Raw genomic sequence first — 15,471 nt, 5'->3', positions numbered from 1 at the left:
TTTTGTCGAGAGGCTTCAGCAAAGCTTCGTTACGAAAGAATGGCTGGGGGATGCAGCAGCCGACAAGCGAAGAGCTTATCTTTTGACCAGCTGCGGACCAAAGACTTACGCGCTCATGAAGGACTTACTAGCATCTGAAAAGCCGGCGGACAAAACCTTTGAAGAACTCAGCAAATTGATCGGGGAGCACCTCAAACCGGCGAGTAGCATACATAAGGCCCGACACAGATTCTACACCCACTGACGTCGTGAAAGACAGAGCATACCGGATTTTGTAGCGGATGTCAGGCGTTTGGCCAGCCTCTAAGTTCACAGACATCTGCAGGGTGGAGATGCTAAGGGACTTCCTTATCGAGGGCATCGGCCATGCAGAAATTTTCCGCAAATTAATTGAGACCAAGGATTTGACCTTGGAAGCGTCGCGTTGATAGCTCAAACTTTCATGGCGGGGGAGGAAGAGACGAAAATAATATACGCGTGCAATTCTGCCTCTAATGCGGCGATGGATCAGGGAGTCAACATCATCAATGTGACTCAGAGCCCCGCAGGCAGGAAGGGGCAGTCCGACACTCCCCAGGCAGCAATAGACCACAGAGTAGGACTTCAACAGAGACAATGGCAGGCTGAATGGACATTCACGCCATCACAGTGAACAATGCGGCCCGGGATGGGGCCATTGACACCCACTAATAGGGTACTTAAGAGCAGTCAAAGGGACAGTCAGCGCGGAATGCCTGGCCATAGTCCCTTTGTCACCAACAATGGGAACTTTAACTCATGCTGGAGGTGTGGGGGAAAACACTCAGCTAGATCTTGCAGATTTCAACAGTTTGTCTGCAGGAACTGCAATCTTAGTGGCCACTTAGCTCGAATGTGCAGGAAGTCTGAAACCAGACTAATATATGAGGCGGATGGACCAGAAGAGGGTTCTTTGAGGCAGGATGACTTTTGGGGCAAATCGATGGACGCCGAGGTTCAGCGGGTCCATGTTGCGAATATTCACAGTTCATACACCAAAACGCCACCAATGATGATGAGGGTTTTATTAAACGCCACTCTGGATTGTCCCGGGCAATGGTCCTGCACTGTTGGGGAGGAGCTGGTTAACCGAGATGAACTGGAAATGGGGGGATGTTCAGGCAATGTCATCTGTGGAGCGAAGTTTGTGCTCACAAGTCCTACAACAATTCAATTCACTATTCCAACCTGGCGTCGGGCCTTTCAAAGGCACTAAAGTAGTGATACACATCACCCCGGACGCCAGGCCGGAGCACCACAAAGCCAGAGCGGTGCCGTATGTGATGCGGGAAAAGATCGAGAGCGAATTGGACCGGCTGTTGAGAGAGGGCATCATCTCGCCTATTGAATTCAGTGACTGGGCGAGCTCCATTGTTCCCGTCCTAAAAGCGGATGGCTGTGTCAGGATCTGTGGAGACTACAAGGCCACCATCAATCGGGTGTCCCTACAAGATCAATGCCCGCTCCCGACAGCAGAGGACCCCTTCGCCACGCTGGCAGGTGGCAAGCTGTTCACCAAGTTGGACCTCACTTCAGCCTATATGACCCAGGAACTGGCCGACGAATCTAAACTACTGACCATCATCACCACGCACAAGGGACTGTTCGTTTATAACAGGTGCCCGTTTGGCATTCGATCAGCGGCCGTGATTTTTCAACGAACATGGAAAGCCTGCTTAAATCCATTCCTGGAACGATTGTATTCCAGTACGACATCCTCATCATGGGTCGTGACACTGAGGAACACCTCCACAACCTGTAGCACTTGCTACGCCGACTGGACCGGGTAGGCCTGCGACTCAAAAAGTCTAAATGTGTGTTTTTAGTCCCTGAGGTTGAGTTTCTGGGCAGGAGGGTTGCTGCAGATGGGATTCGGCCCACCGAATCCAAAACAGAGGCGATTCGACGAGCACCCAGGCCCTGCAACACATCGGAGTTACGTTCATTCCTGGGACTGTTGAACTATTTCGGTAACTTTCTGCCGAACTTGAGCACATTATTGGAGCTGCTACACGTGCTCCTGCATAAGGATTGCGATTTGTTTTGGGGGGACTGTCAGGAACAGGCTTTTGATCGGACGCGAAACCTACTTTGTTGAAATAAGTTGTTGACCCTGTACGATCCCTGTAAAAAATTGGTTCTGACATGTGATGCATCGTCCTATCGGGTTGGGTGCGTGTTGCAGATGGGCAGTGCTGAGGGTCAACTACAACCTGTGGCTTGTGCCTCCAGGTCACTCTCAAGCAGAACGGGGATATGGGATGGTCGAGAAGGAAGCGTTGTATGTGTCTATGGTGTAAAAAAAATGCATCAGTACCTCTTTGGTACAAAGTTTAAATTAGAGACGGACCACAAGCCAAAAACATCCGTGTTGTCAGACAGCAAGGCTATCAATGCCAATGCATCAGCTCGCATACAGCGATGGGCTCTCACGCTGGCTGCTTATGACGACTCCATCCGGCACTGGCCCGGCACTGAAAATTGCGCTGACGCGCTCAGCAGGCTTCCACTGGCCACCACTGAGGGGGCAGCGGAGCAAAGCGCCGAGATGGTCATGGCTGTCGATGCATTTGACAGCGCAGGCTCCCCCATCACAGCCCGCCAGATCAAAATCCGGACAAACAGAGATCCCCTCCGATCCCTGATTAAGAAATGTGTCCTGACTGGGGACTGGGCGCCCGTACACGGAGCATGCCTTGTGAAGGTCAGATCGTTCCACAGACGGATGGATGAGCTCTCACTCCAAGCCGACTGCCTACTATGGGGCAGCCGGGTAGTTATGCCCCAGAAGGGCAGGGAGGCATTCATCAGGGAACTCCACAGCGAGCACCCAGGCATTGTGCTGATGAAGACCGTTGCCCGGTCACAAGTTTGGTGGCCTGGAATTGATTCAGACCTGGAACACTGTGTTCGCAGGTGCACGACGTGTGCCCAGCTGAGTAATGCCCCCAGGGAGGCCCTGCTCAGCCCGTGGCCCTACTCACCAGGCCATGGTCACGCATTCATGTTGACTACGCGGGCCCATTCATGGGTAAGATGTTCCTTATTGTGGTAGATGCGTACTTGAAATGGATCGAGTGCATCATTCTGAATTCATGCACGTCATCCACCACCGTGGAAAGCCTACGTGCGATCTTTGCAACCCATGGCTTGCCGGACATCCTGGTTAGTGATAATGGCCCATGTTTCACAAGCTACGAATTCCGAGAGTTTATGTCGGGCAATGGCATCAACCACGTCAGGACTGCGCCGTTCAAGCCGGCCTCCAATGGCCAGGTGGAACGTGCGGTCCAAATCATTAAGCAAGGTATGCTCAGGATTCAAGGACCCTCCCTATAATGCCGCCTATCGCGTCTCCTGCTGGCCTATAGATCCCGACCGCACTCGCTCATGGGGGTCCCGCCCACAGAGCTACTCATGAAATGGACACTCAAAACTCAGTTGTCCCTCATTCACTCAGTCCTGACCAACATAGTTGAGGGCAAGCGCAAGACACAAAACGAGTACCATGACCGTAATTTGAGTGGGAGATGTATAGAAATAAATGATCCTGTATTCGTCCTCAATCACGCCATGGGGCCCAAATGGCTTGAGGGCACTGTAATTGACAAAGAGGGGAATAGGGTCATCGTGGTAAAACTCAACAATGGTCAGATATGCCGTAAGCATCTGGACCAAGTTAAAAAAAGGTTCAGCATCGACACGGAGGAATCTGAAGAAGTTATGAGATGGAGCTCACAACACCGCCAGTGAACGAGCAACAAGAGCAATCAGAAGAATGCACAGTCCCTGCGGTCAGCCCAGACAGGCCAGAATCACCACAGGTGACAGACACTCACATCAGTGTCCAACAACCAGAGCCCCAACTGCGGCGTTCCACGAGGGAGCGTAGACCACCTGAAAGACTAAACCTATGATCCCAATAAGACTTTGGGGGCTGGCGGGGGCGGAGGTGATGTCATGTATGTAACCACAATGTAACACCACTGTATTACTGTATACACTCAAACTAGATGCACACCTTGACCACAAGGGGTGAACTTGTGGGAGACACTCCTTACCTGATCACATAGGTATAAAAAGGGAGGTCCCACGCAGGGTCATCGTCTTTGGAGTCCTGTGAATAAAGAGTTAAGGTCACAGAGTGACCTTGTCCCCAGAATGTGCCTCATGTGGTTTCATACTGCAGAGTAAGGACTTTACACGTGCAATTAAGGTATAGCAGTTATCATGGGTGACTTTAATCTAAGTATTGATTGGGCTAACCAAACTGGTAGCAATGTGGTGGAGGAGGATTTCCTGGAGTGTATTAGGAATGGTTTTCTAGACCAATATGTCGAGGAACCAACTAGAGAGCTGGCCATCTAGACTGGGTGGTGTGTAATGAGAAGGGACTAATTAGCAATCTTGTTGTGCGAGGCCCCCTGGGGAAGAATGACCATAATATGGTAGAATTTTTTATTAAGATGGAGAGTGACACAGTTAATTCGGAAACTAGGGTCCTGAACTTAAGGAAAGGTAACTTCGATGGTTTGAGGCGTTAATTGGCTAGAATAGACTGGCAAAGGATACTTAAAGCGTTGACGGTGGATAGGCAATGGCAAACATTTAAAGATCACATGGATGAACTTCAGCAATTGTACATCCCTGTCTGGAGTAAAAATGAAACGGGGAAGGTGGCTCAACCGTGGCTAACAGGGAAATTAAGGATAGTGTTAAATCCAAGGAAGAGGCATATAAATTGGCCAGAAAAAGCAACAAATCTGAGGACTGGGAGAAATTTAGATTTCAACAGAGGAGGAAAATAGAGTACGAGAAGAAGCTTGCTGGGAACATAAAAACTGACTGCAAAAGCTTCTATAAATATGTGAAGAGAAAAAGATTAGTGAAGACAAACGTAGGTCCCTTGCAGTCGGCCTTGCAGTCGGATTCAGGTGAATTTATAATGGGGAACAAAGAAATGGCAGACCAACTGAACAAATACTTTGGTTCTGCCTTCACGAGGGAAGACACAAATAACCTTCCGAATGTACTAGGGGACAGTGGGTCTAGTGACAAGGAGGAACTAAAGGATATCCTTATAAGGTGGGAAATTGAGTTAGGGAAATTTATGGGATTGAAGGCTGATAGTCTGCATCCCAGAGTACTTAAGGAAGTGGCCCCAGAAATATTGGAGGCATTGGTGATCATTTTCCAACAGTCTATCGACTCTGGATCAGTTCCTATGGACTGGAGGGTAGCTAATGTAACACCACTTTTTAAAAAAGGAGAGAGAAAACGGGTAAATATAGACCAGTTAGCCTGACATCAGTAGTAGGGAAAATGTTAGAATCAGTTATTAAGAATTGTAATGGTTGTAAGCTTGTAATGTTTGTAGCTCCACACTGTGGATGTGGACGTATTGTGTACTGCAACTGCAGAGTTAATAATAAACAGAATCAGGCAGATTCCGGAGGCTTCCGAGAGAGCTGCCTGCCATGTTAGGAGCTGTGTGTGCTGTGCTCTGTGAAGATATCAGAAAGATGAAATGGCAGCGCATTTGGAAAGCAGTGACAGGATCGGTCCAAGTCAGCATGGATTTATGAAAGGGAAATCATGCTTGACGAATCTTCTGGAATTTTTTGAGGATGTAACTAGCAGAGTGGACAAGGGAGAACCAATGGATGTGGTGTATTTGGACTTTCAAAAGGCTTTTGACAAGGTCCCGCACAAGAGATTGGTGTGCAAAATTGGTGTGGTATTGGGGGTAATGTACTGACGTGGATAGAGAACTGGTTGGCAGACATGAAGCAGAGAGTCGGGATAAATGGGTCCTTTTCAGAATGGCAGGCAGTGACCAGTGGAGTGCCGCAGGGCTCAGTGCTGGGACCCCAGCTCTTCACAATATACATCAATGATTTGGATGAAGGAATTGAGTGTGATATCTCCAAGTTTGCAGATGACACTAAACTTGGTGGCGGTGTGAGCTGTGAGGAGGACGCTAAGAGGCTGCAGGGTGACTTGGACAGGTTGGGTGAGTAGGCAAATGAATGGCAGATGCAGTATAATGTGGATAAATGTGAGGTTATCCATTTTGGAGGCAAAAACACGAAGGCAGAATATTATCTGAATGGCGGCAGATTAGGAAAAGGGGAGGTGCAACGAGACCTGCGTGTCATGGTCCATCAGTCATTGAAAGTTGGCATGCAGGTACAGCAGGCGGTGAAGAAGGCAAATGGTATGTTGGCCTTCATAGCAAGGGGATTTGAGTATAGGAGCAGGGAGGTCTTACTGCAGTTGTACAGGGCCTGAGTGAGGCCTCACCTGGAATAGTGTGTTCAGTTTTGGTCTCCTAATCTGAGGAAGGACGTTCTTGCTATTGAGGGAGTGCAGCGAAGGTTCACCAGACTGATCCCAGGGATAGCTGGACTGTCATATGAGGAGAGACTGGATCAACTGGGCCTTTATTCACTGGAGTTTAGAAGGATGAGAGGGGATCTCATAGAAAAGTATAAGATTCTGACAGGACTGGACAGGTCTGACGCGGGAAGAATGTTCCCGATGTTGGGGAAGTCCAGAACCAGGGGACATAGTCTTAGGATAAGGGGTAGGCCATTTAGGACTGAGATGAGGAGAAACTTCTTCACTCAGAGTTGTTAACCTGTGGAATTCCCTGCCGCAGAGTGTTGTTGATGCCAGTTCATTGTATATATTCAAGAGGGAGTTAGATATGGCCCTTACGTTTAAGAGAATTAAGTGGTATGGAAAGAAAGCAGGAAAGGGTTACTGAGGGAGTGATCAGCTATGATCTTATTGAATGGCGGTGCAGGCTCGAAGGGCCGAATGGCCTACTCCTGCACCTATTTTCTATGTTTCTATGTTTCTCAACCGCTCAGGTTAAAATGCTCGGTGCGTTTTCCTGGCACCTGAAGTGGAGTTCCTGGGAAGGAGGATTTCGGCGGACGGCATCAGGACCACCAACGCGAAGACGGAGGCAATCGAGAATGCACTCAGGCCACAGAACGTGACGGAGCTGCGGTCGTTTCTGGGACTCTTGAACTACTTTGGTAACTTCTTACCGGGTCTCAGCACCCTGCTAGAACCACTACATGTCTTACTACAAAAAGGGGGCGAATGGGTTTGAGGCAAAAGCAAGGAAAATGCCTTTGTAAAAGCAAGAAAATTGTTGTGCTCAAACAAATTGCTTGTGATGTATGATCCATGTAAGCATTTGGTACTAGCATGTGATGCGTCGTCATATGGCGTTGGGTGTGTATTGCAACAAGCTAATGATTTCGGGAAACTGCAACCGGTTGCTTATGCATCCAGGAGTCTGTCTAAGGCTGAGAGAGCCTACAGCATGATTGAAAAAGATGAATTAGCGTGTGTTTATGGGGTAAAGAAAATGTATCAATACCTGTTTGGGCTAAAATTCGAAATGGAAACTTACCATAAACCACTTATATCCCTGTTTTCCGAGAGTAAAGGGATAAATACCAACTCATCGGCCCGCATCCAGAGATGGGCGCTCACGTTGTCTGCATACAACTATGCCATCCGCCACAGGCCAGGCACAGAAAACTGCGCCAATGCTCTCAGTAGGCTGCCATTGCTCACCACGGGGGTGGAAATGGCGCAGCCCGCAGATCTAGCCATAGTTATGGAAGCATTTGAGAGTGAACAATCACCCGTCACTGCCCGGCAGATCAAAACCTGGACAAGCCAGGTCCCCTTATTATCTCGTCAAAAGCTGTGTGCTTCATGGGAGCTGGTTCAGTGTCCCAGTGGAAATGCAGGAAGAGATAAAGCCGTTCCAGCGGCGCAAAGATGAAATGTCTATACAGGCAGACTACCTTCTGTGGGGCAATTGAATAGTGGTCCCCAAGAAGGGCAGAGACACCTTCATCAATGATCTCCACAGTACCCACCCAGGCATCGTAATGATGAAAACAATAGCCAGATCCCACGTGTGGCGGCCTGGTATCGATGTGGACTTAGAGTCCTGTATTCACAGATGTAATACATGCTCGCAGTTAAGCAATGTACCCAGGGAGGCGCGGCTAAGTTTTTTGGTCTTGGCCTTCCAAACCATGGTCTAGGGTACACGTCGACTATTCAGGCCCGTTCTTGGGTAAAATGTTCCTTGTGGTTGTAGACGCATGCTCCAAGTGGATTGAATGTGAGATAATGTCGGCTAGCACGTCCGCTGCCACTACTGAAAGCCTGCGGGCCATGTTTGCCACACACGGCTTACCCAATGTCCTGGTGAGCAACAACGGGCCATGTTTTACCAATGCTGAGTTCAAAGAATTCATGACCCGTAATGGGATCAAACATGTCACATCTGCCCCGTTTAAACCAGCGTCCAATAGTCAGGGAGAGAGAGAGTGCAAACCATCAAGCAAGGCTTGAAGAGGGTAACTGAAGGCTCACTGTAGACTCGTCAATCCCGAGTCCTGCTTAGCTACCGCACGAGACCACACTCACTAACTGGGATCCCACCTGCTGAACTGCTCTGAAAAGAGCACTTAAGACAAGGCTCTCGTTCGTTCACCCTGATCTACATGAACAAGTAGAGAGCAGGCGGCTTCAACAAAGTGCATACCATGATAGCGCAAATGTGTCACGCGAGATTGAAGTCAATGATCCTGTATTTGTATTAAATTATGGACAAGGTCCCAAGTGGCTTCCCGGCACTGTCGTGGCCAAAGAGGGGAGCAGGGTGTTTCGGGTCAAACTTTCAAATGGACTCATTTACCGGAAACACTTGGACTAAATCAAACTCAGATTCACGGACTACCCTGAGCAACCCACCTTGGACCCTACCTTTTTTGATCCCACAACACACACACCAGTGGCAACCGACACCACGGTTGACCACGAAGCAGAACCCATCATCCACAGCAGCCCTGCAGAGCCCAACATACCAGGCAGCCCAGCAAGGCCAGCTGCATAGCAGCCCAGCGAGGGCCCAACAAATGATTCAACAACACCAGCTTTCACACCGAGACAATCAACCAGGGCAAGGAGGGCCCCCGATCGACTCACATTGCAAATAGTTACACTATTGACTTTGGGGAAGAATGTTGTTATATATGTGGACTTATATTTACTCTGTACAGCCACCAGAGGGCTCATTCCCTGTAGTCCCAAGGGATCCCATAATCCCTTGGGAGCACAGGTATTTAAGGCGGCTTCACAGGTTGGAGAGGCACTCTGGAGACCTGCAATAAAAGACTAAGGTCACACTTTACTTTGAGCTCACAGTGTTCAGTCTGATTCTTTCTCCATACACAACAGGCTGGATCCAATTTTAAGATTATGCTCTCTTGTTCTGGATTCCCCCACCAGAGAAAATAATTTATCTTTACCTTCTCAAATCCGTTTATCATTTTTAACACCTCGATTGGATCAAGCCTCAATTGTCTATACTCAAACAGAATACAAACTGACCGTATAATTTTAATCCTTTCACTCCTCGTATCATTCGGGTGAATCTGTGCTGCACGCCCTCCAAGGTCAATATATTATTTCAGTATACATTCCCCCACCTTCGGTTGCCCTCCTCCCATTGGATTCTCGTCCTTTATCCTCCCCCATTGGAGTCTTCTCTTCTGCTTGTATCTTCCACTCCCTCCCTCCACTGCCCCAATCACTTTCTCCTCCTTTCCCCTCCCCTACTCGGTATGTTTCTCCTCTATCTTCTTTCCACCTCTCTCATCTGCCTCTGCATCTTACCCAGGCACGACCTGTCCACAAAAAGATGTCCATGTGTGAGCCTCACCAGACTATTTATCTTGTAAGATATAACAGCTGACCCTGATCCTGTCCTTGTCAACATCAACTGACAGTTTTCAGCAAGAGTCACTAGTTATTGATCTGGAGCAGGACCCCTCGCCGATTTTCCGTCTCTTCTTCCCAGGTCAGTGGGTAAAGATCAGGATTAGGGTTAGGTTGCCAACCCTCCCGAACTGTCTGGGTCTCTTTAGGAATGGAAGATTAATCTCCCGGAAACTGCTGCTAGCAACCCAGAAGAAAAGTACAGTTTGAACTTACATTCACAGTTCACAGCTGTGTTTTGTGCCTGTGTACTTTTGTTCAACCTGCTCGCGGGAGGCGCTCCTGGTTCTCAGAACTTCTGGCATGACAACGGCTGGTATGAAACTGTGAGTAAGATACTCAATTACAGTGGGCCCAACCTTTATAAGTAAATGCAGTAACATTTGCAAACTGTGAGTAAGCATCATGTGATCAGATGTAACATGAACAGGTGTCACATGATCAAACCTCCGGGATCACCTCCAACCAGAGTTTTCAACTCTATGCCAGGGAGCATGTAGGGCCAACATGGGTGCAATCTGCAATCCCATGAACCTTTGGAAACCTACCACTCTCTAAAAATGCACAGTCTCTCAAAGTTATCCATAATGGCGGGACTGACATTTCAAGAAAGACTGGATCAACTGGGCTTGTATTCACTGGAGTTCAGAAAAATGAGAGGGGATCTCATAGAAACGTTTAAAATTCTGACAGGTTTAGACAGGTTAGATGCAGGAAGGATGTTCCCAATGTTGGGGAAGTCCAGAACCAGGGGACACAGTCGAAGGATAAGGGGTAAGCTATTTAGGACCGAGATGAGGAGAAACTTCTTCACCCAGAGAGTGGTGAACCTGTGGAATTCTCTACCACAGAAAGTTGTTGAGGCCAATTCACTAAATATATTCAAAAATGAGTTAGATGTAGTCCTTACTACTAGGGGGATCAAGGGGTATGGTGAGAAAGCAGGAATGGGGTACTGAAGTTGCACGTTCAGCCATGAACTCATTGAATGGCGGTGCAGGCTCGAAGGGCCAAATGGCCTACTCCTGCACCTATTTTCTATGTTTCTATGATGTTTAAGCTGGTGGATGGGGTGCCAATCAAGCAGACAGGTGTTAAGTTTTGTGTGTTGCTGCAGCTATACACAAAAGGGAACTGGAGCGTATTCCATCATATTCCTGACTTGTGCCTTGTAGGTGGTGGAGAGGCTTTGGGGAGCCATTTGCTGCATAATATCCAGCCTCTGACCTGCTTTTGTAGCCATGGCATTTATGTGGCTGGTCCAGTTGGGTTTCTGGTCAACAATGTCCCCCAGGGTGTTGGTGGGGGAGATTTGACAATGGTTATCCCATTGAATCTCAAGGGAAGATGGTTAGACTCTCTCTTGTTGGAGATGATCATTACCTGACACTTTTGTGGTGTGAATGTTAGTTGCCACTTATCAACACAAGCCTGGACACTGTCCAGGTCTTACTGCCTGCAGGCATGGACTGCTTCTTTATGGGCTGTTCAATCATCAGTAAACAGCCCCACTTCTGACTTGAGGATGGAGGGAGGTCATTGATGAAGCAGCTGAAGGCAGTTGGGCCTCCTGCTAAAATGTCTTGAGCTTGAGATAATTGACCTCCAACAATCATAACTATTTTCCTTTGTGTCAAGTATTACTATAGCCACTGGAGAATTTTCCCTCTGATCCCCATTTTAAATTTTATTAGGGCTCCTCGGTGCCACATTTGGTTGAATGCTGTCTTCTTGTCACCTAATCTCTGGAATTCATCTTTTGTGTCCATGTTTGGACCGAGGCTGTAGTGGGGTCTGGAACTTAGTGGTTCTGGCGGAATCCAAACTGAGGATGTGAGCAGAATATATTGGGGAGTAAATGCTGTTTGATAGCACTGTTGACTACTCATTCCATCACTTTGCTGATGATCAGGCCAGAATGATAGAGTGGTAATTGCCTGGGTTGGATTTATCCTGCTTTTTGTGGACAGGACATACGTGGGAAATCTTCCACATTGTTGTAGCTGTACTGGAACAGTATGGCTAGAGGCGTGACTAGTTCTGGAGCACAGGTCTTCAGCACTACAGTTGGGATTTTGTTGGAGCCTATAGTCTTTGCTGCATCAGGTGCTGTTTCTTGATATCACGTTGAGTGAATCAAATTAGCTAAAGACTGGCATCTGTGATGTTGGGAAACTCAGGAAGATGTTGAGATGCTTGACATTGTTTCGAGCTTTTTACCAGTTTAGGTGCTGTGTTAGTATTCTGGTGTTGCAAGGTTATAGGGAGACGAGTTTGTACGCATGCTGATTTTTAATTAATTAATTCTGATGCCACTATCAGAATACATACTTCGAGGGTACTAGTCATTAATTGGATATTTCTACTATGATGGGTGTTGTACCTGGTATCCTGAATGGCAGCACTCCGATCTCGTTTCTTGCCCCACACTTTCAGAGAATTAACCAGCAGTATAATGAATTCTCCATTCTTCATCCCAATTGCAACCATTTCTCCATCAGGGCTGTAAGCAGCACATTTTGCACCATAGCCAAGGTTCACTTTGTTTAGCAATTTCTATAACGGGGAAAATTCAAGAGCATAATTTTTAAAAGCTTAAAATACAACAAAGCTCATATATCATGTTAAAACTCACAGAATTACAGTTTAAAATTTCATAATTTGTATTTGATTCTGCCCACTAAAGGGTCTAGTAGCGTGACACTGTGATGCAGCACATTGGAACTCCAATTAAATTATCTCTGATTTCTCACATAGTAAGTTGCCAATCTCAGCTGTGGAATTAAGAAGCAGAGATATTCAGAGAGAGAATTAAACTTTCTTATACTTTTGTAGAGCCACACTGGAATAGGACAGGAACTTAATTGCCTTCTGTCCTCTTGGCATGAATTTGATGCAAGGCATGGGGAGACCTTAAAGAAGTGAAAATGTGTAAAATAAGTTAGCTTTTCTTCCACCCAGTGCCATCCCCCAATCGTGCAGTTAACATTCCATCAAATCTTTTATTGTGAAAATCTTCAGCTTTAAGCAGAATTTTTTAAACTTATCATGGAGCTGGAAATTGCTGAGTTCCTGCTCTACTGTTGAAAGTGTGTCAGGGTGGACTTAACATCTGCCGATTATCCTGGCCTTTGACTGTATCCCAAATCATGGGGAAAGGACTGATTTACATAGTTGAGGCAGGTGGCCTGCATCAATAGGGCACACCCGCCCTGATGAGATGGCGGAAGTCCTAGTAGTAGCCTGCTGCTCTGACAGGGATACCTTGAGGTCCAGCTAGAAATGAATGCTCCCACATGTCACAAACATTCTCTTCCCTAAAGAAAGTGGAGGCTAATATCAAGTCTGAAGTTATTAAAGTCAATGTAAATGTTGGAGAAGCTTCATCAGAACACAGTGCTGCTTTTCTTACTTCAGGCCATCAGACCACGTTTTGCCAGCTTCCCCCGTTTCCATTTCAGACTTGATTTATCTCTCACTTCCTCAGCTCTTTACATGTTCTTTGTCTCTTTTATGTATTTAATTTCTTTCATAATGCTTCTTCCCACTTTCATAATACTTCTTCCCACTTTCATTTGTAAAGATCATTTCAGCCATCTAACCATCTTACCTGAGATCGACATTACTTACCTCTCTGCAGCTGCTACAGCTTGGACCGCCAGCATTCACAGGCGTTCCCAGCATGGCGCACTACGCAGCGCTATGGGTCGGGTGGGAGCCATCTAATCATCTTCTGTTTTCCTTTGAAGGATATTGCAGGGAATCCCTTATTAAAGACGAAATAGCAGCACATTTGGAAAGTAGTGACGGGATCGGTCCAAGTCAGCATGGATTTATGAAAGAGAAATCTTGCTTGACAAATCTTCTAGAATTTTTTGAGGATGTAACTAGTAGAGTGGACAAAGGAGAACCAGTGGATGTGGTGTATTTGGACTTTCAAAAGGCTTTTGACAAGGTCCCACACAAGAGATTGGTGTGCAAAATCAAAGCACATGGTATTGGAGGTAATGTGCTGACGTGGATAGAGAACTGGTTGGCAGACATGAAGCAGAGAGTCGGGATAAACGGGTCCTTTTCAGAATGGCAGGCAGTGACTAGTGGGGTGCCGCAGGGCTCAGTGCTGGGACCCCAGCTATTTACAATATACATTAATGATTTGGATGAGGGAATTGAGTGTAATATCTCCAAGTTTGTAGATGACACTAAGCTGGGTGGCGGTGTGAGCTGTGAGGAGGACGCTAAAAGGCTGCAGGGTGACTTGGACAGGTTAGGTGAGTGGGCAAATGCGTGGCAGATGCAGTATATTGTGGACAAATGTGAGATTATCCACTTTGGTGGCAAAAACACGAAGGCAGAATATTATCTGAATGGCGGCAGATTAGGAAAAGGGGAGGTGCAACGAGACCTGGGTGTCATGGTACATCAGTCATTAAAAGTTGGCATGCAGGTACAGCAGGCGGTGAAGAAGGAAATGGTATGTTGGCCTTCATAGCTAGGGGATTTGAGTATAGGAGCAGGGAGGTCTTACAGCAGTTGTACAGAGCCTTGGTGAGGCCTCACCTAGAATATTGTGTTCAGTTTTGGTCTCCTAATCTGAGGAAGGACGTTTTTGCTATTGAGGGAGTGCAGCGAAGGTTCACTAGACTGATTCCTGGGATGGCAGGACTGACATATGAGGAGAGACTGGATCGACTGGGCCTGTATTTACTGGAGTTTAGAAGGATGAGAGAGGATCTCATAAAAACATATAAAATTCTTACGGGACTGGACAGGTTAGATGCAGGAAGAATGTTCCCGATGTTGGGGAAGTCCAGAACCAGGGGACATAGTCTAAGGATAAGGGGTAAGCCATTTAGGACCGAGATGAGGAGAAACTTCTTCACTCAGAGTTGTTAACCTGTGGAATTCCCTACTGCAGAGAGTTGTTGATGCCAGTTCATTGGATATATTCAAGAGGGAGTTAGATATGGCCCTTACGGCTAAAGGGATCAAGGGGTATGGAGAGAAAGCAGGAAAGGGGTACTGAGGTGTATGATCAGCCATGATCTTATTGAATGGTGGTGCAGGCTCGAAGGGCTGAATGGCCTACTCCTGCACCTATTTTCTATGTTTTTATGTTTCTATCCCGCTGATACTTGCTCTCTCATGTTTTTATTGCCTCCCTTTTTATTCTGATTCTATTTAAATGCTTGTTTATCTTTTTTTTCCCAGTTGTGATAAAGAGTTAACTCTATAGATGCTGACTGACCCGTTGTGTGTTCCCAGCATTTTCTGTTTTTGTTTTAGAAACTATTTATTTTGTCCTGAAAACAATTTACGATAAGGGGCTGAATTTTCGGCTTTTAAGATTTCGGGGTGTTAATGGCAGCGGGGCGCTCTTGATACCGCCTGGAAAAGGTTTGTGCCTCAGTCAGCAAAATTGGGCAGCTGGGCCAGGAGGGTGGGACAGAGCACTAAGGGAGGTGTTGCACACCGCTCTTAGGGCGCTAGGCCAGCTTAGCATGCGAAAATCCCAAGCTAAAGAGCCGGGGTGCTCTGAGTGGCCTGGGGAGAAAAAGAAAAACCTGAAAAAAAAACACCAAAAATATTCCCCCAAAATATCTCATGCCACCACTACATAAACCACAAAAAAAA

The 15,471-nt window shown here is 47.0% G+C and overlaps 1 protein-coding gene across 6 annotated transcripts in view; it reads right to left on the bottom strand.

The window, feature by feature from the left end:
* Positions 1 to 15,471, bottom strand: part of LOC139273131 (echinoderm microtubule-associated protein-like 6) — an 816,712-nt gene that overhangs the window by 43,806 nt on the left and 757,435 nt on the right. For all 6 annotated transcript variants that reach the window (XM_070889552.1, XM_070889554.1, XM_070889555.1 and 3 more), the window contains one exon: positions 12,221 to 12,393. In XM_070889552.1, the coding sequence (XP_070745653.1) occupies positions 12,221 to 12,393 (173 nt within the window). The remainder of the gene's footprint in view (positions 1 to 12,220; positions 12,394 to 15,471) is intronic.

This window comes from Pristiophorus japonicus, chromosome 9 (genome assembly GCF_044704955.1).
Source record: "Pristiophorus japonicus isolate sPriJap1 chromosome 9, sPriJap1.hap1, whole genome shotgun sequence".
Lineage (NCBI taxonomy): Eukaryota > Metazoa > Chordata > Chondrichthyes > Pristiophoridae > Pristiophorus > Pristiophorus japonicus.
This window is presented reverse-complemented; position numbering and strand designations above follow the sequence as displayed.